The 24,761-nt window shown below is 51.3% G+C and overlaps 1 protein-coding gene across 1 annotated transcript in view; it reads left to right on the top strand.

The window, feature by feature from the left end:
• shc3 (SHC (Src homology 2 domain containing) transforming protein 3) overlaps positions 1 to 24,761 on the top strand; it is a 442,272-nt gene that overhangs the window by 240,778 nt on the left and 176,733 nt on the right. The window contains exons 3-4 of the mRNA XM_072516775.1: positions 22,479 to 22,542; positions 23,892 to 24,011. Coding sequence (XP_072372876.1) covers positions 22,479 to 22,542; positions 23,892 to 24,011 — 184 coding nt within the window. The remainder of the gene's footprint in view (positions 1 to 22,478; positions 22,543 to 23,891; positions 24,012 to 24,761) is intronic.

The following is a 24,761-nucleotide window of genomic DNA, read 5'->3' as shown; positions in this document are numbered from 1 at the left end:
TCCTGCAATTCCCCCTTCCCCACTGCCCCAAGGCCCTGAAGAGATGCCTGGGGTTCTTCTCATATTATGCCCAGTAGGTCCCCAACTATGCGGACAAAGCCCGTCCACTTATCAAAGCCACCATCTTTTCCCCGATGACTGAGGCCCGCCTAGCCTTCAGCCGCATCAAGGCAGACATTACCTAGGCCGCGATGGACGAGTCCATCCCCTTCCAGGTGGAGAGCGATGCGTCAGACGTCGCCCTGACCGCTACTCTTAACCAGGCAGGCCCGTGGCCTTCTTTTCCCGTACCCTCAACGCCTCCGAGATTCGACACTCCTCTGTCGAAAAGGAAGCTCAAGCCATTGTGGAAGCTGTGCGGCATTGGAGGCACAACTGGCCGGTAGGAGGTTCACCCTGGTCACCGACCAACAGTCGGTAGCCTTTATGTTCAACAACACACAGCGGGGCAAGACCGATGAGGCACGATCAATTTGGCTGGAGACGAAGTTGAATTCAAACTGAGGCTTTATTAGTATCTGAAGTGTGGCCTCCTACAGCAGCTGACGAAGTGGCTGCGAGCTGAAGGCCACTCATATTTATAACCCTGCTCCTGGGCAGAGCTAGCATGCAGGGGCCCAGGTGAACCTGTAGTGCAGGTTCTACTGTACAACCCTTAATATAGGAACACAGTGGTTTACCACATTCACCCCCTGTTAAAATTGAGTCCGGCGGGGGTGGTGGATAACTATATACAATTTGCAATCTTTAATATTTACAGAACAGTGAAAAGACAATGTCTCTGGTCATCCGGTGGGCCGGTCAGAGGTTCAGCCGGTCCGGCGCCTTGATCGTCCTCTGGGATCGACGAAATGGAGCCGGCGAGGTTGGTGCTGTCGTGGTCGAAGTTGACTCCGGGAGCGTGCCGAAATCCTCTTCATCAATGGGGGTAGGCAGGAGGAGGACGGATGGTCCTGGGGGGGGGTGATGGGGGCGGTGGGGAAGGGGAGGGGGGCGACGGGGGTGGTGTGGGTGCGGAACCTGCTGGTGCCAGGTCCCTGAGGGAGACGGTATCCTGGCGGCCGTCGGGGAATGCCACGTAGGTGTACTGTGGGTTTGCGTGGAGCAGGTGCACCCTTTCCACCAATGGGTCTGCCTTGTGGAGCCGCACATGTTTACGGAGAAGCACGGTTCCCGGAGCTGTCAGCCAAGTTGGGAGCGATACCCCGGATGTGGACTTCCTGGGGAAGGCAAAAGGGTGTTCATGCGGTGTACTTTTAGTAGCAGTGCAAAGTAATGAGCGAATGGAATGTAGTGCATCAGGGAGGGCCTCTTGCCAGCAGGAGGCTGGGAGATTTCTAGACCGTAGGGCCAGCTGGACGGCCCTCCATACAGTCCCATTCTCCCTTTCTACCTGTCCGTTTCCCCGGGGGTTGTAGCTCGTCGTTCTGCTGGAGGCGATACCCCTGCTGAGCAGGAACTGGCATAGCTCATCGCTCATGAATGAGGATCCCCTGTCACTGTGGATGTAGGTGGGGATGCCGAACAGAGTGAAGCTAGAATTAAGGGTTTTATTGATGGTGGCAGACGTCATGTCGGGGCATGGGTTGGCGAAGGGAAACCGGGAGTATTCATCGATCACACTGAGGAAATACGTGTGTCGGTCGGAGGAGGGGAGGGGGCCTTTGAAATCCACGCTGAGGCGTTCAAAGGGGCGGGAGGCCTTCACCAGGTGCGCGCGGTCCGGCCGGTAGAAGTGCGGCTTGCACTCCGCACAGACCTGGCAGTCCTTGGTGATTGTCCTTACTTCCTCGACGGAGTAGGGCAAATTTTGTGCCTTAATGAAGTGGTACAACCGAGTGACCCCTGGGTGACAAAGGCTGTCGTGCAGGGTCCGGTTTCGATCTACCTGTGCGCTGGCACATGTACCTCGGGATCGGGCGTCTGGGGGCTCGTTGAGTTTGCCAGGGCGATACTTAATCTCATAATTATAGGTGGAGAGCTCGATTCTCCACCGCAAGATTTTGTCATTTTTGATCTTGCCCCGCTGCATGTTGTTGAACATGAAGGCTACCGACCGTTGGTCAGTGAGGAGAGTGAATCTCCTGCCGGCCAGGTAATGCCTCCAATGTCGCACAGCCTCAACGATAGCCTGGGCCTCCATTTCGACGGTGAGTGCTGAATTTTGGAGGCATGGAGAGTGCGGGAAAAGAATGCCACGGGCCTGCCTGCCTGGTTGAGGGTGGCGGCAAGGGCGACGTCCGTGCGTCGCTTTCTACTTGGAAAGGAAGTGTTTCGTCTACAGCGTGCATTGTGGCCTTGGCAATATCAGCTCTGATCCGGGCGAAGGCCTGTTGGGCCTCGGCCGTCAGGGGGAAATAGGTGGACTGTATGAGTGGGCGGGTCTTGACCGCATAGTTTGGGACCCTCTGAGCATAATACAAGAAGAACCCCAGGCAGCGTTTGAGGGCCTTGGGGCAGTGGGGGAGGGGGAGCTCCATGAGGGGGCGCATGCGGTCGGGATCGGGCCCCAGAACATCCACGTAGCCGAGGATGGCTAAGCGGTTCATGCTGAACACGCACTTCTCCTTGTTGTAAGTGAGATGTAGGAGAGTGGCGGTGTGGAGAAATTTGGCAAGGTTGGCGTCGTGGTCCTGCTGATCATGGCCGCAGATGGTCACATTGTCTAGGTACAGAAACGTTGCCCGCAAACCATACCGGTCGACCATTCGGTCCATCTCCCTTTGGAAGACCGAAACCCCATTGGTGACGCCGAAGGGGACCCTAAGGAAGTGATATAGCCGGCCGTCTGCCTCGAAGGCGGTGTATGGCCGGTCCGATTTACGGATGGGGAGCTGGTGGTAAGCGGATTTCAGGTCCACCGTTGAGAAGACCCGGTACTGTGCAATCTGGTTAACCATGTCAGGTATGCCTGGGAGGGGGTAGGTGTCGAGCTGCATGTACCTGTTGATGGTCTGGCTGTAGTCCATGACCATTTTTCTCCCCAGACTTAACCACTACCACTTGAGCTCTCCAGGGGCTGTTGCTGGCCTCGATGACTCCCACCTGAAGCAACCGCTGGACCTCGGACCTGATGAAGGCCCTATCCTGGGTGCTATACGGTCTGTTCCTGGTGGCGATGGATTTGCAATATGGAGTTAGATTGGCAAAGAGGGAAGGAGGATCGACCTTTAGGGTCGCGAGGCCGCACACAGTGAGGGGTGGTAAGGGTCCGCCGAATTTAAGGGTCAGGCTCTGGAGGTTGCACTGAAAATCCAGGCCAAGGATAAGTGCAGCGCAGAGGTTAGGGAGGACGTAGAGGCGAAAACTGTGGAACTCTACGCCTTGGACTGTGAGCGTGACCGTGCAGTACCCCTGGATCGCTACGCGATGGGATCCGGAGGCCCGGGTGATACTTTGATCGGTAGGGTGTACGTTAAGGGAGCAGCGCCTTACCGTATTGGGATGTACAAAGCTCTCGGTGCTCCCGGAGTCCAGTAGGCAGGAGGTCACGTGGCCGTTGACTTTCACGCTGGTGGATGCTTTGGTTGGAGTGTGTGGTCTGGACTGGTCGATTACCATGGATGCGAGTCGTGGTTGATCGTCGGGTAGTGAGGCGGCCGCTGCGTTGGGGTCCTGAAACGCCGCTGGTCTCCGTGTGCTGTGGGGTGGACAAGATAGCGGCACCCGCAGGGCCTGGGGGTCACAAAATGGTGGCGCCCATGGAACACACATTGCGGGGGTGGAGCAAGATGGAGGCGCCCATGAAATGCACGTGTTGTGCGGGGGAGAAGATGGCGGCGCCCATTGCTCGCACATGGCCTGGGGACGAGGGGAGGATAGCGGTGCCCATTGTATGTGACCGAGGGGGGGGGGGGAGCGACCGCTGCCGCTGAGCAGGCCTGGTGCGGGGGAGAAGATGGCGGCGCCCATTGCTCGCACATGGCCTGGGGAGGAGGGGAGGATAGCGGCGCCCATTGTCCGTGACCGGGAGGGGGGTGGGGGCGACCGCTGCCGCTGAGCGGGCCTGGCTCACCGCTGCGTAGTGGCCCTTCTTCCCGCAGGCCTTACAAAGGGCAGCGCGGGCCGGGCAGCGTTGGCGGGGGTGTCTTTGTTGGCTCCAAAAATAGCATCGGGGCCCCCTGGAGATCACCGGCTGGCGCGTAGCGCTGGCGTACTGGGTGGGTAGCGCCCCTGCTGGGGCGGCTGCCTGTGGGGCCCATGAAGTGCAGGAGGAGTGGGCCGCGTGGTTTGGGGCATAGGACTGTACATTGTGCAGGGCGACCGTCATGGAAAACGCTAGTGTTTTAGTCTCTGCGAGGTCGCACGTGGCCCCTTCTAGGAGCCGCTGCCTGATAGCATCGGACCCAATCCCAGTTACAAAAGCGTCCCTCATAAGGAGATCTGAGTGCTTCTTAGCTGTAATGTCCTGGGTGTCAAAGTCCCCAACTAGTGGGATCCGGGCCCTCCAGAAGTCCTCTATTGACTCACCAGGTAGTTGAGTACGCGTTGCGAGCGCGTGTCTGGCAAAGAGCGTGTTCGTCTTCTGCTCATAACTCTCTTTGAGTCGTGTCATAGCGTCAGCGTAATTGGGCGCATCCTGGATCAGCGGGAAGATTTTAGAGTTGAGTCTGGAGTACAAGATTTGAATCTTCTGAGCCTCTGGAACAGGGGTCGGTGCCGCATTGATATACGCTTCAAAACAAGCTAGCCAGTGCTGGAAGTCTTTTCTGGCATCGCTTGTGTGTGGATCCAGCTGCAGTTGATCTGGTTTAATCCGGAGGTCCATCTTCTGAATCAGATACTAATAAATTGAGGCACGATCAATTTAGCTGGAGACGAAGTTGAATTCAAACTGAAGCTTTATTAGTATCTGAAGTGTGGCCTCCTACAGCAGCTGACAAAATGGCTGCTAGCTGAAGGCCACTCATATTTATAACCCGGCTCCTGGGCAGAGCTAGCATGCAGGGGCCCAGGTGAACCTGTAGTGCAGGTTCTACCGGACAACCCTTAATACAGGAACACAGTGGTTTACCACAATCAAGAATGATAAGATCTCGACTTCCGCCGGCGGCCCTGACCTGCTAGGTCGCGCGTTCACGGCAGCTCCTGCCGAGGTCGGTATTTCGGGCCGCTGAACGGTACGGCGGCGGCACTTGGAGGCTGAGTCCGGTGTGGGAACGGGTGCGGGAGAGGTTCCCCCCGGGGCTGCATGGAGAGAACGAGGAGTGAGACCAGCAGGCATGCAAACGTAGGGAAGAAGGTAGAGAAGGTACGGAAAACAAAATAACGGCCGGAGAAGATCGGGAGGTGTGGGCCCAGTGGGCAAATGAACAACAAGAATTCTTAAAAAGTTGCTTTGTGGAGCTTAAAACGAAGATGTTGGCTTCCATGGAGAAGATTGTGGAGGCCCAGAAGGCTCAGGAGAAGGAGATCAAGGAGGTGAGGAGGAAGGTGGCCGAGATCCTGGGCCTGGCGGTGAAGGTGGAGGCGCACGAGGCGCTACATAAGAGATGGCAAGAGAGGCTAGATGACCTTGAGTGCAGGTCTCGGAGCCACAAACTGCGGATCCTGGGCCTTCATTTGGGTAATGAACCAGGTATTTGGGTAATGAACCAGGCCAGGTGTTGGATTTGGAGGTAGGAGAGCACTTTGGGGACAGTGACCACAATTCGGTGACGTTTACGTTAATGATGGAAAGGGATAAGTATACACCGCAGGGCAAGAGTTATAGCTGGGGGAAGGGCAATTATGATGCCATTAGACGTGACTTGGGGGGGATAAGGTGGAGAAGTAGGCTGCAAGTGTTGGGCACACTGGATAAGTGGGGCTTGTTCAAGGATCAGCTACTGCGTGTTCTTGATAAGTATGTACCGGTCAGACAGGGAGGAATGCGTCGAGCGAGGGAACCGTGGTTTACCAGGGAAGTGGAATCTCTTGTTAAGAGGAAGAAGGAGGCCTATGTGAAGATGAAGTGTGAAGTTTCGGTTGGGGCGATGGATAGTTACAAGGTAGCGAGGAAGGATCTAAAGAGAGAGCTAAGACGAGCAAGGAGGGGACATGAGAAGTATTTGGCAGGAAGGATCAAGGAAAACCCAAAAGCTTTCTATAGGTATGTCAGGAATAAGCGAATGACTAGGGAAAGAGTAGGACCAGTCAAGGACAGGGATGGGAAATTGTGTGTGGAGTCTGAAGAGATAGGCGAGATACTAAATGAATATTTTTCGTCAGTATTCACTCAGGAAAAAGATAATGTTGTGGAGGAGAATGCTGAGCCCCAGGCTAATAGAATAGATGGCATTGAGGTATGTAGGGAAGAGGTGTTGGCAATTCTGGACAGGCTGAAAATAGATAAGTCCCCGGGACCTGATGGGATTTATCCTAGGATTCTATGGGAGGCCAGGGAAGAGATTGCTGGACCTTTGGCTTTGATTTTTATGTCATCATTGGCTACAGGAATAGTGCCAGAGGACTGGAGGACAGCAAATGTGGTCCCTTTGTTCAAAAAGGGGAGCAGAGACAACCCCGGCAACTATAGACCGGTGAGCCTCACGTCTGTAGTGGGTAAAGTCTTGGAGGGGATTATAAGGGACAAGATTTATAATCATCTAGATAGGAATGATATGATCAGGGATAGTCAGCATGGCTTTGTGAAGGGTAGGTCATGCCTCACAAACCTTATTGAGTTCTTTGAGAAGGTGACTGAACAGGTAGACGAGGGTAGAGCAGTTGATGTGGTGTATATGGATTTCAGCAAAGCGTTTGATAAGGTTCCCCACGGTAGGCTATTGCAAAAAATACGGAGGCTGGGGATTAAGGGTGATTTAGAGATGTGGATCAGAAATTGGCTAGCTGAAAGAAGACAGAGGGTGGTGGTTGATGGGAAATGTTCAGAATGGAGTACAGTCACAAGTGGAGTACCACAAGGATCTGTTCTGGGGCCGTTGCTGTTTGTCATTTTTATCAATGACCTAGAGGAAGGCACAGAAGGGTGGGTGAGTAAATTTGCAGATGATACTAAAGTCGGTGGTGTTGTCGATAGTGTGGAAGGATGTAGCAGGTTACAGAGGGATATAGATAAGCTGCAGAGCTGGGCTGAGAGGTGGCAAATGGAGTTTAATGTAGAGAAGTGTGAGGTGATTCACTTTGGAAGGAATAACAGGAATGCGGAATATTTGGCTAATGGTAAAGTTCTTGAAAGTGTGGCTGAGCAGAGGGATCTAGGTGTCCATGTACATAGATCCCTGAAAGTTGCCACCCAGGTTGATAGGGTTGTGAAGAAGGCCTATGGAGTGTTGGCCTTTATTGGTAGAGGGATTGAGTTCCGGAGTCGGGAGGTCATGTTGCAGCTGTACAGAACTCTGGTCCGGCCGCATTTGGAGTATTGCGTACAGTTCTGGTCACCGCATTATAGGAAGGACATGGAGGCTTTGGAGCGGGTGCAGAGGAGATTTACCAGGATGTTGCCTGGTATGGAGGGAAAATCTTATGAGGAAAGGCTGACGGACTTGAGGTTGTTTTCGTTGGAGAGAAGAAGGTTAAGAGGAGACTTAATAGAGGCATACAAAATGATCAGGGGGTTGGATAGGGTGGACAGTGAGAGCCTTCTCCCGCGGATGGATATGGCTGGCACGAGGGGACATAACTTTAAACTGAGGGGTAATAGATATAGGACAGAGGTCAGAGGTAGGTTCTTTACGCAAAGAGTAGTGAGGCCGTGGAATGCCCTACCTGCTACAGTAGTGAACTCGCCAACATTGAGGGCATTTAAAAGTTTATTGGATAAACATATGGATGATAATGGCATAGTGTAGGTTAGATGGCTTTTGTTTCGGTGCAACATCGTGGGCCGAAGGGCCTGTACTGCGCTGTATTGTTCTATGTTCTATGTTCTATGTTCCCGAAGGAGCGGAGGGGGCGGACGCGAGCACGTACGTGACCACGATGTTGGGGACGCTGATGGGCGCAGGGGCCTCCCCGCGGCCCTTGGAGCTGGATTTGGTACACAGAGCCCTCGCCAGAAAGCCGAGGGTGAACGAGCCACCGAGGGCGATGGTGATACGGTTTCATCGTTTGACAGACCGGGAGCGAGTCCTGCGGTGGGTGAAGAAAGAGCAGAGCAGTAAGTGGGAGAACGGCGAGATCCGCATCTACCAGGACTTGGGAGCTGAGTTGGCGAGGAGGCGTGCGGGGTTCAACCGGGCTAAGGCGGTCCTCCACAGCAAAGGGGTGAAGTTTGGGCTCCTTCATCCGGCGAGACTCTGGGTAACATACCAGGACAGGTACCATTACTTTGATACGCAGAATGAGGCGTGGTCGTTCATCAGGCATGAGAAGCTGGACCTGAACTAAGAGACAGTTGTATGGGGGTGAAATGTGCGGTTGGGCGTGGACCGGGGTTAAGATGGCGGGTAAAGCATAAGATTATTTGCTTGTCTGCTCCAGTTTGGTCGGTGGTTTTGTTGTTTGTTTTGTTTTTCAGGGGTTTGGTTTCAGGGTGCGGGAAACGCCCGGGACGGGTTGTCCGGCGCACGGGAAGGTCCCAGTTGGCGCTTGCCCCTCTACCCTGTCGGGGAGGGGGGGGGGGTGTGGGTGGCCCGAAGGAGGCAACATGTTTAGGGTCGGCATATAGGGGTGGGAGTGGCTGGGGTCAGCATGGGTGAGCTGACTCACGGAGGTAGAGTGGGGGGGAAATCAGAGCTAAGCCGATGCTTGGCAGAGGTGGGGGGGGGGGGCGTTGGGGGGGGGGGGCGTTGGGGGGGGGGGGGAAGGGGAGCTGCTGTGCTGACTGAATGGGAGCCAGGTGAGGGGAATGGATGGAGAGTCGGGCTGGGGGGCCGCCGAAGGGAGGGCTGGAATCGGGAGGCGGGGGCACGTGGTTGGCCAAAAAAAGGGAGATGGTTAGTCGGCAGGAATGGGGGGGGGGTGGTGGGGGGTGGCCAACCGACCCCCGACCAGGCTGATCACATGGAAAGTGAGGGGCCTGAATGGACCAGTCAAGAGGTCCCACGTGTTCTCGCATTTAAAGGGGTTGAAAGCGGACGTGGCCATGTTGCAAGAGACGCACTTAAAGCTCGCGGACCAGACGAGGCTAAGGAAAGGATGGGTGGGACAGGTGTTTCACTCAGGGTTAGACGCAAAGACCAGAGGGTTGGCAATTTTGGTTAGTAAACGAGTGGCATTTGAGGCGGGGAGTATCGTGGCGGACAAGGGGGCAGGTACATAATGGTGAGTGGCAAGCTGCAGGGGGCCCGGGTGGAGCCAGTGACTGTGTATGCCCCAAACTGGGATGATGCGGACTTCATGAGGCGGGTGTTGGGTAGGATCCCGGTCTTGGAGTCAAGTAACCTGATTATGGGAGGGGACTTTAATACGGTCTTGGACCCGATTTTGGACCGTTCCAAGTCCAGGCCGGGAAAGAGGCTGGCGGTGGCCAGGGCCCTGTGGGAGTTCATGGGCCAGATGGGGGGAGTGGACCCCTGGAGGTTTGCGCGGCCAAGGGCGAAGGAGTTCTCCTTTTTCTCCCACGTCCATAAAGTCTATTAGCGGATAGACTTCTTTGTGTTGAGCAGGGCGCTGATTCCGAGGGTGGAGGGGGTTGAGTATTCAAAGAACAAGAACAAAGAACAAAGAAATGTACAGCACAGGAACAGGCCCTTCGGCCCTCCAAGCCCGTGCCGACCATATGGCCCGACGAAACTACAATCTTCTACACTTCCTGGGTCCGTATCCTTCTATTCCCAATTGGCGATTCGACCATCGCTGTCTCGTACCATGCCCCGCACTGAGTGGACCTGCGACTGGGGGCGGAGCGGGGTCAGCGCCCTCTCTGGAGACTGGATGTGGGGCTGCTGGCGGATGAAGCAGTGTGTGGGCGGATAAGGAGGAGCATTGAGAACTATGTGGGAGCGAATGACACAGGGGAGGTAACGGTGGCAGTGGTGTGGGAAGCTTTGAAGGCGGTCGTTAGGGGAGATTTAATCTCCATTAGGTCCCATAGAAAGAAGAAGGAGAGGGCGGAGAGGGAGAGGCTGGTGGGAGAGATACTCCGGGAAGACAGGAGATACACGGAGGCCCCAGAGGGGGGGGGCTGCTGAACGAACGGCGGAAACTTCAGGCGGAGTTCGATTTGCTGACCACGGGGAAGGCGCAGTTAAGGAACGTTAAGGAGGCAGTCTACGAGTATGGGGAGAAGGCGAGTAGAATGCTGGCGCACCAACTGCGCATGAGGGAGGTGGCCAGAGAGATTGGGGGAGTGCGGGATAAGGAGGGCAACATGGTGCTGTGCCCAGAGAGGGTCAATAAAGTCTTCAGGGAGTTCTACGGGAAGTTATACGAGTCGGAACCCCCTGGGGAGGGGGAAGGGATGAGGCAGTTTATGGACCGGTTGAAGTTCCCGAGGGTGGAAGTGGAGTGGGTGGAGGGATTGGGGGCCCCAATTGAGTTGGAGGAGGTAGTCAGGGGGCTGGTAAGCATGCAGTCAGGCAAGGCCCCGGGTCCGGACGGCTTCCCTGTAGAATTTTATAAGAAGTTCTCGGAGCTACTCAGCCCGCTCCTGCTAAGAACCTTCAATGAGGCAAAGGAGAGAGGAACCCTCCCCGCCCCCCCCCCCCCCTCCCCCCCCCCCCGACGATGTCGCAGGCATTGATTTCGCTTATCTTGAAGAAGGAGAAGGACCCACTTCAGTGTGGGTCCTACAGACCGATATCGCTCCTGAATGTAGACGTCAAACTGTTGGCAAAAATTCTGGCCACCAGAATAGAGGACTGTGTCCCGGGAGTGATTGGGGAGGACCAGGGCAGGCAGCTGAACACGAATGTGAGGAGGCTCCAGAATATTATCATGATGCCCTCGGAGAGGGGGGGATGTGGAAGTGGTGGCTGCAATGGATGCGGAAAAGGCCTTTGACAGGGTAGAGTGTGAGTATTTGTGGCAGGCGTTCGGCAGGTTTGGATTCGGGGAGGGATTCATAGGGTGCGTCAAGCTGCTGTTTCAGGCCCCGTTGCGAGTGTGTCCACAAACCGGCTACGGTGAAATGAAATGAAATGAAATGAAAATGAATGAAATGAAAATCGCTTATTGTCACAAGTAGGCTTCAAATGAAGTTACTGTGAAAAGCCCCTAGTCGCCACATTCCGGCGCCTGTTCGGGGAGGCTGGTACTGGAATTGAACCGTGCTGCTGGTCTACCTTGGTCTGCTTTCAAAGCCAGCGATTTAGCCCTGTGCTAAACAAGTCCCTGAACAGTCGGAGTATTTCAGGCTGCACTGGGGGACGAGGCAGGGGTGTTCCCTGTCCCCGTTGCTGTTTGCCCTGGCAATTGAGCCGTTGGCCATTGCGCTCAGGACTTCAAGGGATTGGAGGTGCTGGTGAGCAGGGGGGAGGAACACCGGGTCTCCCTCTACGCGGATGACCTACTATCGTATATTTCGGACCCGTTAGAGGGGATGGGGGAGGTCATGCGGATCCTGGGAGACTTTGGGGGCTTCTCGGGGTATAAATTGAACGTGGGGAAGAGTGAGCTGTTTGTGGTCCACGGTAGGGGCCAGGAGGAGAGACTGAGGGAGCTCCCACTCAAGATAGTGGAGAGGAGCTTTCGGTACTTGGGGATACAAGTGGCCAGGAACTGGGATGCCCTGCACAGGCTCAAATTAACTCGGCTCGTGGAGCAGATGGAGGGAGAGTTTAAAAGGTGGGATATGCTCCCGCTTTGCCTGGCGGGGCGGGTGCAGACTGTGAAGAGACGGCTTTCCCCAGGTTCCTCTTCGCCTTTCAGTGCCTCCTCATTTTCATCCCCAAGTCCTTTTTTAAGCGGGCGAATAGGATTGTTACGGCGTTTGTGTGGGCGAATAAAACCCCACGAGTTAAAAGGGCATTCTTGGAGCGTAACTGGCGGGGCGGGGGGGGGGGGGGGGTTGCGGGGGGGAGGACTGGCTCTGCCGAACTTCTGCAGCTATTATTGGGCGGCCAATGTTGCCATGATTAGGAAGTGGATGATGGAGGCGGGGTCATGCAAAGGCACCAGCCAAGGGCCACTAGTCACGGCTCCGCTGCCGTTCTCACCGGAGCGATACACCACAAGTCTGGTGGTGGCGGCGGCACTGAGGATCTGGGGGCAGTGGAGGAGACACAGGCAGGAGGAGGGGGCATCTGTGTGGACCCCGATACGGAATAAACATAGACTTGCTCCAGGTAGGATGGATGGGGGATACCAAGGCTGGTATAGGGCAGGTATTAGGAGGATGGGGGACCTGTTTATAGACGGGACTTTCTCTAGCATGCAGGCGCTGGAGGAGAAGTTCGGCCTGCACCCGGGGAATGCGTTCAGGTACCTCCAGGTTCGGGACTTTCTTAGAAAACAGATGGGGACATTTCCGCTGCTGCCCCCGCGTAGGATCCAGGACAGGGTGGTGTCTGACATCTGGGTAGAGGTGGGGATGGTGTCGGACATATATCAGGAGCTGCAGGAGGTGGAGGAAGCCTCAGCGGAGGAGTTGAAGGGCAAGTGGGAGGATGAGCTGGGCGAGGAGCTGGATGAGGGCCTGTGGGCTGACGCCCTGGGCAGGGTGAACTCCTCCTCATCATGTGCCATGCTCAGCTTAATTCAGTTTAAGGTGGTGCATCGGGCGCATATAATGGCGGCATGAATGAGTACGTTTTTTGGAGTGGAGGACAGGTGCCCGAGATGTGCAGGGAGTCCGGCGAACCATGCCCATATGTTTTGGGCATGCCCGGCGCTTAAAGAATTCTGGCAGGGGTTTGCGAGGGTGATGTCTAGGATTTTGGACACCCGGGTGAAGGCGAGTCCAACAGTAGTGATATTTGGGGTGTCGGAGGATCCGGGAGTGCAGGAAGCGAAAGAGGCCGAGGTGCTGGCCTTTGCCCCCCTTGTAGCCCAGAGACGGATCTTGTTAAGGAAGAGGGATTTGAAACCCCCGAGTGTGGAGACCTGGGTTAGCGATATGGTGGGGTTCCTCAGCCTGGAGAGAATAAAGTTCGCCTTGAGAGGGTCCTTGATAGGGTTCTCCCGGCGGTGGCAACTTTTCCTTGACTTTCTAGGGGAGCAGTAATTGTCAGCGGCAGCATCCTGGGTGGGGGGTGGGCGTGGGGGGGGGGGGGGGGGGGGGGGAGGCTCAGGTGGGGGGGGGGACTGTTGCTATAATGTAAGTTTTATAGGAAGACAACACCCACCTTGTTTTGTTTAATAATTCTTGTTTATTTTTATTTTTATTATTATTTGTACTTCTATTTTTGTTATGTAAAACGTTGGTTGGAAAAGCTTTAATAAAACATTTATTAAAAAAAGAATGATAAGATCTTGAGGTGGAGAATCGAACTCTCCACCTATAATTACGATATCGTGTATCGTCCTAGGAAGCTCAATGAGTCCCCAGATGCCCTGTCCCGCGGCACATGCGCCAGCGCGCAAGATGACCGACTTTGGGCCATCCACAATGACCTCTGTCACCCGGGGGTCACCCGGTTTCTCCACTTCATCAAGGCCCGCAACCTGCCCTACTCCACCGAGGAGGTCAGGGCCATGACCAGGGACTGCCAAGTCTGCGCGGAGTGCAAGCCGCACTTCTATCGGCCAGACAAGGCCCACCTGGGGAAGGCCTCCTTGTCCTGGTGTTGTTGCTCACTTTAGCCTTAGTTTAATTGTTCTGTTCTATCACCTTTGCTCTTGAGTCGCCAAGTATCTTTCTGATACCGTCACATGGTTCAAGTCCGAGTAATGATCAATAATCCAACACACCGCTTAGTAAGAATTAAATCAAAGCACATTTATTATATACAGTAATCAATACTCATGCATAAATTCTACGTCTAAGCTACTTCCTACAACTAACAGGCCAATACTTAACTTGGAAATGGCCCACCAGGTCAGGGAAACGAATGGCCTTTCGTTCGGGTTCTGAGCCTGCGGGATTCGAAGCTGGTACAGATTGATAGCTAGGAGCGCCTATCTCGTTGCGAGCGTTGAAGTAAGACTTACTGGATGTTTCGCGATGGCTGGACCGGTCACTGTCAAGGGTTGGTCTGCGTTGCTGAGTGACCCGGTCAGAAGAAGAAGCAGAAGGGTGCAGGAGGATGCAGAAGGGGTAGCAGAAGGAGGGGCGATTTGAACTTGGACTCTATTCTTATAGTCCCCAAGAGCTTCCCGCCTTTCGGGGCGGACCCTGTACCTGGTTCCAAGTGATTGGACTTTGTCCCAATCACTTGGTTCGATATTCTCCAATGCTGGAGCGATTCCTTGATCGATGGGCGGTCTTGAGATGATCATTCACCTCCCTTTGTGTAGGCTTCTGTTGGCGCCGATGAGTCTGGGTTGGCTTTGTGTCTAAAATGTTGCACATTGTTCCCGGGGATTGCTCATTAGTATGCAGATGGCTGGTGTTTTGTTGTGCTGATGGTTCCTGGTATCGATCTTGTCTGGCCTTCCCAGAGGTGAATACACAGTTTACCTGTAGCTGCTTGTTTTAGTCCTGTTGGCTGATTTTCCCATCAGCCTTTGCCGTTCACCATTTTAAATCGGGGTTAGCCATTCTAAATCGGGAGTTAGCCATTTTAACTGGCTACACTGGGCTCCAGTGGCCTATGCGTCCAGGGCCATGACTCCCACTGAGCAGAGGTATGCTCAGATAGTGAAGAGTGCCTGTGCCTCCTCACCAGTATTGTATAGTTCCATGATTATGTCTACGGTCTACCAACCTTCACAGTAGAGACTGACCACAGACCCATGGTCCATATCATTCACAAGGACTTGAATGACATGACGCCCAGGCTTCAGCGCATTCTCCTTCGACTCCACAGGTATGATTTTGAATTGGTTTACACACCGGGCAAGGAGCTAATCATTGCGGATGCCCTGTCTCGCGCCATTACTGCGCCCTGTGAACAGGTCGACTTCATCCGCCAAATTGAGGCACAGGTGCAACTGTGTGCCAGCAACCTCCCGGCCTCAGACGAACGAGTCGTCAACATTCGAGAAGACTGTCTATTAGCCTGGCATCAATGAGGGCATATCCAACATGGTACTCAATTGTGCGACTTGCCAGCGTTTCCAGCCTGCTCAGCCCAAAGAAACACTCCAGCAACACGAGATTGTGACCTCTCCGTGGTCTAAGGTGGGAATCAACCTTTTTCACGCCATTGGTTGTGACTACGTGCTTATAATTGACTACTTCTCGAGTTACCCCGAAGTGGTGAAACTGTCCGACCTCACATCAAGGACTGTCATCAAGGCCTGCAAGGAGACATTTGCCAGGCATGGTATTCCGCTCACGGTCATGAGCGACAACGGTCCCTGCTTCTACAGCCAAGAGTGGTCCAACTTCGCAAAGCTGTATCAGTTCAAGCACATTACCTCGAGCCCGCATTACCCGCAATCTAACGGGAAAAAGGGTTCCATATCGTGAAGCAACTGCTCTGCAAGGCTGCGGACTCAGCTTCTGACTTTAACCTTGCGCTCCTGGCGTACAGGGCAACCCCTCTGTCCACCGGTATGTCTCCGGCAGAACTCCTTATGAATCGAGACCTGCGGATGACTGTTCCGGCCATTCATATACCTGACCTGGATCACTTTCCAGTGCTGCAAAAGATGCAGCAAATCAGAAACCGGCAAAAGCTGACATACGATGCTCATGCTACTGATTTGCCTGTGCTCTCTTCGGAAGATGCTGTCCGCATCAAGTTGCCTGGTGGAGGCTGGTCAGCTCCAGCTGTTGTTGTTCGACAGGCTGCACCCAGGTTGTTCGTGGTTCGCATGGCTGATGGATCCATTGTCAGGCGCAACAGATGAACACTATGCAAACTTGCCTACCCACCACCGTATCTCATGTTCCCAGCTGTCGTTATTCCTTTTCCGGACACCTCGCTCCATGAGGCCACCAATCTGGCTGCAATCCCGCCTGTCAAGGCGCCATTGTCCCCACCTCCACCTCTCAGGCGGTCAACACGGATCCGACGGCAGCCCCAGAGATTGGATTTATAAATATTTCCTTTGTACATATTGTTCTGTATCTGCATGCTAGACACCTTACATGTACATATGCCTTCACTCGCCATTTGCTGTAAATAGATATATCTGTAAATATGTCGTATATGCTCTAAACAACCGACAATTTTTTTTAAAAAAGGGGGGGATGTCACAATATGCAACCATGCACATCACGAGGTAAAAACAGGCAATGACAGACACCCAGGTTAGCCAATCAACGTACAGGAAAGAACACAACCAATCACCAGACAGAACACCAGAGAGGGGCTTCCAACTATAAAACACACAAGGCATCAGCACTCCGCCTCTTTCCACTGGTGACAACTGTAGTGACAGTCATGGTGTATATATAAGTCAGTACCTTCTGCACGTGGATCAGAGCTAGCCTGGTCTAGTAAGTTAGAGTTAGTACACTTAGCGTAGTAGAATGTCAACCCACAGCCAGCTGTGTGCATTGTTACAGAAGTTCAATAAATTGTATTGAACCAACACCTACGTTTGGTGTATGCTTTACCGTTCATCTGCATCCTGTTGCAGTCCGTGTTACCGCAGGGTGAATAACACGACAGTTATAAAAGAGCAACAGTGTACGACGTGCTGCTGCACACCCTTCAGCTCCTTGTCCGCTCCCGCCATCCGGACATGCCTCATTGCCATCCGGCAGCAGAGGTCCCCGCTGGAGGTCCCTCAACGGAGACGTTCTCCCCCTTGGAGGACCTCTGGTGGAGGGTGATGCCCGCGGCAGTACCGTGCAATTCTCGGCTGCACTGGTTCACGGACTCCCTACAATCCCGCCATTTCTGTGGTCTTGTGGAGTCTGTGAGCCGTGTCTATGTTGAGTATCCTAGGTTGCATTCCCTTTTCAGTTTCCTAACAACGTTGTTGTTAAAGTTTTGTTGACACTTCAGCCCCACGCTCCTGGGGCGTCATTCTCTGACCCCCCGCCGGGTTGGAGAATCGTCGGGGGCTGCCGTGAATCCTGCCCCCGCCGGTTGCCGAAGTCTCCGGTACCGGATATTCGGCGGGGGCGGGAATCGGGCCGCGCCGGTTGGCGGGCCCCCCCGCTGGATTCTCCGGCCCGGATGGGCCGAAGTCCCGCCGATAAATTGCCTGCCCCGCCGGCGTGGATTAAACCACCTTTTGAATGGCGGGACAAGGCGGCGTGGGTGGGCTCCGCGGTCCTGGGGGCCCCCCCCCCAGGCCTGGCCCGCGATCGGGGCCCACCGATCCGCAGGCGGGCCTGTGCCGTGGGGGCACTCTTTCCCTTCCGCCTCCGCCACGGTCTCCACCATGGCGGAGGCGGAAGAGACTCCCTCCACTGCGCATGTGGGGGAAACTTTCAGCGGCCGCTGACGCTCCCGCGCATGCGCCGCCCCGACATGTCATTTCCGCGCCAGCTGGCGGGGCGACAAAGGCCGTTTCCGCCAGCTGGCGGGGCGGAAATTCCTCCGGCATCGGCCTAGCCCCTCAATGTTGGGGCTCAGCCCCCAAAGATGCGGAGCATTCCGGACCTTTGGGGCGGCGCGATGCCCGTCTGATTGGCGCCATTTTGGGCGCCAGTCGGCGGACATCGTGCCATTTCGGGAGAATTTCACCCCTGATCTACGAGCACCCGGTGCGGAGAGGGACGGGGAAGGCGGAGGACCTTCTTGTGAACCTGCTCCTGGGCCTGGCCATTAACAGGTCCAGGCAGCGGGTGACAGAGGCGGTCATCCGACTGGACTGTCTGCCCCTCTTCCGCGGCTTCATTCACGGCCGGGTGTCTCTGAGGAGGGAGCATGCGGTGTCCACGGGCACACTTGAGGCCTTCTGTGTTAGGTGGGCAGCGCAGGATTTGGATTGTGTTATTGACTCCTCTTCCCACATTTTGATTTAATGTTTCTTCTTAAGTTTCCATTTCTCTTTGTTATTTTTGGGCTGTTCTCCTATTCGGAGCGGATCCCTTTTAATTTGTCCCCGAGTTGATTTTTGTTCTTCTATTAAGTTGATGCATCTTAAAATACTGCCTCTAATCAGGGTGATTGACAGATAACTGCCACTCAGCAATTAGGGTGGGGCAGCTCCAGCTAACTAGATCACTAAACCGTTAATTATATAGAAATAGTGCTTAAGTGGCAATTATTGGTTTTTCACCATACTATGATGGGATCCCGATTTCGCCGATGGGAGTGGTCCGGTTGTATTGCAAACATCTTGCATCAGTGGCTTTGTCTTTATATGCTGTGTTCGTGTAACCTACCCCTTCACTCACCTGATGAAGGAGCCACACTCCGAAAGCTAGTGATTCCAAATAAACCTGTTGGACTTTATCTTCTACTGTAACATTTCCAAAAAACGTTTGATAAGGTACCACACAAAAGGTTACTTAATACGATAAGAGCCCATGGTGTTGGGTAGTATATTCGCATGGATAGAGGATTGGCTAACTGAGGCAGAGGGCTGGAATAAGTGGAGCATTTTCAGGATGGAAACCAGTGGAGTGCCACAGGGATCTATGCTGGGGTCAGAATTATTTACAACATATATTAATAACTTGGACAAGGGAATTGAATGCACTATTGCCAAGTATGCAGATGACACAAAAATAGGTGGGAAGGCAAGTGGTGACGATGACACACAAAGAGTCTACAGAGGGATATAGATAGGTTAGGTGAGTGGGCAAAAACTTGGCAGATGGAATATAATGTGATAAAGTGTGAAGTTATGCACTTGGTATAGAAAGAATAAAGGAGCTGAATATTATCAGAAACAGCTAGCATGCAAGTTCAGCAGGTAATTGGGAAGGCAGATGGATTGTTGACCTGTATTTCATAGGAAAGGGAGTATTAAAATAGGGAAGTCCTGCTAAAACTTTACAAGGCTCGAGTTAGACACCCCTGGGATACTGTAAACAGTTTTGTTCTCCTTATCTAAGGAAAGATATCCTGGCATTCGAAGGAGTGCAGGGATGGTTCACTAGGTTGATCCTGGATGTGGAGGGACTTTCTTATCAGGGAGATTGAGTAGGTTGGGCCTGTACTCATTGGAGTTTAGGAGAAAGAGAGGCATATAGGATTCTCAGGGGGTTTAATAGGGTAGATGCTGAGTTGATATTTCCTCTTGTGGGAGAGTGTAGGATCAGAGGGCATATTCTCAGAGCAAGGGGTCACCCATTTAAGACAGAGATGAGGAGGAATTTTTCTCTCAGAGGGTAGTGATCTATGAAATTCTTTACTGCAGAGAGCTTTAGAGATTGGGTCATTAACTATGTTCAATGTTGGGATAGACAGATTTTTAATTAGTAAGAGAATGAAGGGTTATGGGGATAAAGCGGGAAAGTGGAGTTGAGGATTATATCAGATCAGTCATGATCTCATTGAATGACGGAGCAGACTCGATGGGCTGAATGGCCTACTTCAGCTCCTATGTCTTATGGTCTTATACTGAATTAACATGAGATAAGTATGAACTAACAGGCAATCTGTGGTTGAACATATCACACTGCACATTAAATGGCAGATGCGACCAAGACCCATCCCATGGATTTCTCAGCACTCAGATGCTAGTGACCACTGTGATTCAAAAAAATCTCTTTAAAATTCTGTCTCCCTCATAAGGGTGTACTCCAGAGACTGAATAAAACGAATATATCAATGGATCTTTGCAGTTAACATTCATATTCTCAGCAAGTTACTCGGAGCTGTTCTCTCCGCACCATGGAACATCCCTAGAAGTGGGGCAGAAAGCCCATTTAGACACTGATCAGGATTTCTGCTGCATTTTAGGCAAAGTTACGATGGCAAAACAAGAGAAGCTCTAAGGAAACTCCTGCATTTATTGATAATTCTGGTTCATTCCATTCTTGTCTCGAGAGGTTTTTGTCCTAATTTGGCCTGACTTAATATCCGTGAGTTAAAGAGTGGCACAGAGAAAAAGGAGAGAAGCGGAAAAGGATGGAAGCCACTGGTTTCCATCCAAGCAATAAATAAACAATTATATCAGTGCCCCACCATTACAGTCCTGAACAGATTGGTGTACAGGGTATTTGTGTACTTGGAGCTACCTCATCAGATATGAAATTCTCTCTGAATTATTGTGAATTGATTTATGATGCTTATTGATCTCATAAACCTGGTTTATATCAGTCATTATACAGGAATGAAATTAGTAACAATATCAGAAATCATTTGTGTGCAATTTTTGACAAGCTGACAGAAAGCTTCTAAAATCTGCACATGTAATTAGGTTTGGGTCTTTTTTAACCCCTGGAGACAGATTTTCTGGACAAAAGACCTTTAAACTGTCCATGAAATTGCACAATTATGATGTACATTGTGCGTGATTTAATGGAAATGGAACAGAGTCCCGTTTTGGGCTTGCAGTGCCAAGAACAACCCTGCTATTAAATAGGACTCTACTTCTTTTATGCATCCCGCTTAGGCCGCATTTTGGCTCATTTCCTGCACCAATGATCTCAGCTCGCCAGTTCAGGAAGAGATTGGGGAGCCGTTATTAAATGTCACCCCGATCTCTGAACCCACATCAGTGGTGCCAGAGTACCACCCTGCCCAGAGTCCAACCACCCAGGGGCCCCTGGGTCGCCTGGGGAATCTCCCCAAGTGCCGGAATGCCTGGTCCACATTTGTGGAATCCAGTGCTAAAGGGTCTCCGAGGCAAGGCCGTTGGATCTCGCATCTTGGGTAACTCTGGCACAGATAAATTCAAATGAGCCTAACTGCTCACTTGAATATGCAAATCTGAATCCTGTCCTTTGAGGGAGAGATTGGGATCACGACGCCTTGTGAGATCTCGTTGGATCTTGTGAGGTCGACGAAGCCAGTAAATTTCATGGGATTTAGTGGCCTTGTCGTGTCCTAAGTTGGGTACAACGAGGCCAATAGTTCGCACCCATTGGCTAGACATATGCAGATTATTGGAAAAAAATACAGCAAAAGGCAAGATAACAAAGCAGGCCTGTGTGATTCCATTATTCAAAGTTCATAAACAAATTGGAGCAATTATTACTCCCTAAAGCAGGCATGAATGGGTCGGGTGTCAAGTGGGTGGTTAATCGTTAATCATAGATTATCATAGAATTTACAGTGCAGAAGTAGGCCATTCAGCCCATCGAGTCTGCACCGGCTCTTGGAAAGAGCACCCTACCCAAGGTCAACACCTCCACCCTATCCCCATAACCCCATAACCCAGTAACCCCACCCAACACAAAGGGCAATTTTGGACACAAAGGGCAATTTATCATGGCCAATCCACCTAACCTAATTTGAGTCCTGACCTTGATCTGCCTCCTATTCTTCCACTGCTGGTTTATTGGAGGCAGGACAGGAGTGGGGAGTGGGCAACCAACCTCTTCCCAGAAGATGAGTTGGCAATTCAAATATATTAATGAGACTGCAAACCTCCTTTGTTCCGCTGTTTTGAATTTAACCATAAACAGACAAGCCTCAGGAGATTCGGCTGATAAAACTTGGTGAGGACTTTTGGATCCAATAGGTGAGCACCTTTCCTGCTGGATCAACTGTGTCTGCCTGGAAAATCATTCATGATTAGACATCTGTCTGACCGTTCTGAACTCCTCCTGACCTTCCCTTGAGACCTCCGATCTCCAAATCCCTCATCCAAGTTTCCAATTTCTCTCACAAGCCCCCAACTTCCACCTCCCTCCTGAGACCTCTGATTCCTTCCCTGCAGGCCTCTGACACCTTTTTCCCCTTTAGTCTTCTGATACCTGCACCTCCGAGGCCTCCAATCCACCCTCAAGGCCTTCGATGCGTCCTCCTCCAAGACCCTGGGATGGGACATTCCTCTGGATTCTGGTGATTCATCCCCCAATGTTGACCACTGCAGAATTCCAGATCTGATGAACTCCTGGAATTGACCACCCCACCATAAACTGGGATCAACCCAATTCTTAGATTGGTACACCACTCCCCCGCCCACTCTCATAACCATCGCTGGGGCATGGGCTTACCTGGTTGTGCGGCCTCCTCTAGACTGCACTCTATTCCCCCCCCCTCGCTCTGGTGCACCCTGACTAGAGGCTAAACCTGTCAACCAAATTGAATTTTGGGCAGCAAATCTGTCAGTGAGATCACATACATGATAACATGTGCAACCCTACACTACAGATCCCAAAGCCCTAATGGGTCAGGTAAGTTAAGATCCAGCACAATCTCTTCCCCTCTTTCATGATATTTTGCTTTAATATAATGGCATAATCAAATATAAACACATCTCACAAAGTACCTTAGTTCATAGAATCATAGAATTTACAGTGCAGAAGGAGGCCATTCGGCCCATCAAGTCTGCACTGGCCCTTACATAGAGCACCCTTCTGAAGCCCATGTATCTACCCTACCCCGTAACCCAGTAACCCCCAACTTAACATATTTGTGTTGCCTGTGTTGCTAGTTAATATTTTTGTGTTGCCTGTAGCATAGTGTTAGTAAGTGGGTTTATTTTGTTCAGAGAAGCTGTCCTTTCAATAATACTTTATTTTTCAGAGAAGCTATCAGTCGAGTGTGTGAAGCTATACCTGACACTAAAGGGGCTTTTCGAAAGAGAAAGGTATGTGACAATTCTTTCTTTTTAAATTGGAGTTGCTCGCAGCAGAAGCTGATTTTGCAGTCTTCTGGACATGTGATAATGCCTAATAATCAGTCTGAGAAGGGTTAATTGTATGATCCTCTGTTCCCCACAGCGAAGCTGAGCTCATAGGCAGCATAGGTCAGAAATAGGGCTACAACATTGAAGTCTTAATTCTCTGACTCACTGCTAGAAGCACAGAATCATGGTATTGGCACCATATTAATTTTTTATTCTCACACAAATTATTGAAGTTGGAAATCCCGGTTTACCCATTTAACAAAATGTTTTGAAGCACAACGCATTAAGAATGTTTTTACTTTGTTCCAGTTAACGGTGCTTTGCTTGTTCCTAATGAGTTTTCCCCCTCCTCCCACATGATCACAGCAGCTATTAAATTACAAAGTAGAAATGATTTCCAATTCCCTTCCCTCTTTTGCTGGATTATTTTAGTGCTCTGTAAGAAGGAGCTTCATTAAATAAAGAATGGAGAAGACTGAAGCAATACTTGTCATATTTTATATACCCCATCTGACACACTGTGGCTGCAGTGTATAGCCTACAGGATGCCCTGCAGCAACTTGCAGCGTAAAGTCAGGGCTTATCCCTGGAAGAACAGATGGAACACCATCACCTCCATATGTCCTCTTAAAGTCATGCATTTATCCAGACTTAGACATATATCGCCGTTTCTTTATCATCAATGGAAAGAATACCTGGAACTCCCAATTTACAGCACCATGCGAACACCTTTATGGACTGCAGTGGTTCAAGGAGAAAGCCCATCACCTTCTAAAGTGCATATGGGAAAGAGGAATAACACCTGCCTTCAAGGTTATGCCCACTCCCAAGAATTAATTTAAAATACTGTTGATTTTGTCTGTTTTGTTTGGTAATTATTAGAATTAAGAAGTGAAAATCTGGTCAATCAATATATCTGAAAAGCAGAATTACAATCCAGTGCTTAAATCTAAAGAAATCTCGACAATTTGGGATCATTTATGAGATACATGCGGGGCCTGTTAGCTTAGTTGGCTTGATGGTTCGGGTGTGGGTCAGATGAATACCAACAGCATGATGTTTGATTCCTGTTCCAGCTGCTGCATACTCGGGGACTGTCTCTGCACCCTCCCATAGTAAAAAAATCATGGTCAGTGTTTGGCGAAAAATCAAGTCATGGCCAGTGTTTGGCAAAAAATCGCCAAGGACCTGCCTTTGTTTAGATAACTCAAGAAGACGAAGAGATGAGGTGCATGGATCAGTTATCTTTGTTCGTGTCTTCCTGCAGGTAACAATGTGGGTAATATTTTTTGTGTAACTTGCCTCTACAGCCACCAAGTAAAGCATTGTCTAGTGTACTTGGCAAGAGCAACCTGCAGTTTGCTGGAATGAACATCACTCTGAATATTTCAACCAGCAGCCTCAATCTAATGACGCCTGACACTAAGCAGGTAGGCATCGTGAGGTATAATACTACTTTAACCACACATCTCAGATGTAATATGCATGCAATGTCAGATACATTGAAAGCCAGAAGATAATTTTAAGATATGTGGGAAAAAGCACAATTGGGATGAGCATTAGATTTGAAGTGGATTAAATCTGTCAGGCCTCAGGACATTGTGGTGAATTGGCTCAATTTGAATTTGGCTTCCATTTTTAAGGATGTAATGTGAGTATTGGTGTACAATCTGTGTCACAATGTCATTTTATTTGCAACGTACCTGATGGGTAGACGGTGCCAGGTAAACCATCTTGAGCTAGGGATGTTTCTGTCAAAGCTAATAAGCTATTGAGGAAGTAACTTGGAATAGATATCTGTCTAATCTATAGTAGTCAGTTGGAAGGAGGGTTTCCAGCCGAGGATAAGAATTTTTTTGTTCAATGTAGTTTAGTGGGGAGGAGGAACAGAACAGAAAATACTGAAAACACTCAGCAGTTAAGCAGTATACAGAAAGAGAATTGACAAAGTGAATGTTTCATCAGAACTCAGTTTGTATTGAATTTGTGTCATTTGATCTTTAGTAATTTAATTGCGGATAATCAGTCACTTATTACTGAGATTCTATAGTATAATTGAAATTAATTTTTCATGGGATTTATGTGACTTGCATCATGGTCATCTCTGTCTGCCCACATGATAGTTCACCATGCTCCGTATCATTTGCGTGTCTGTAAGAAATAATAATGCAAAAGTGCTT

This window comes from Scyliorhinus torazame, chromosome 9 (assembly GCF_047496885.1).
Source record: "Scyliorhinus torazame isolate Kashiwa2021f chromosome 9, sScyTor2.1, whole genome shotgun sequence".
Lineage (NCBI taxonomy): Eukaryota > Metazoa > Chordata > Chondrichthyes > Carcharhiniformes > Scyliorhinidae > Scyliorhinus > Scyliorhinus torazame.
Note: the sequence above shows the minus strand (reverse complement) of the source record. Positions and strands in the feature narration are given on the sequence as shown.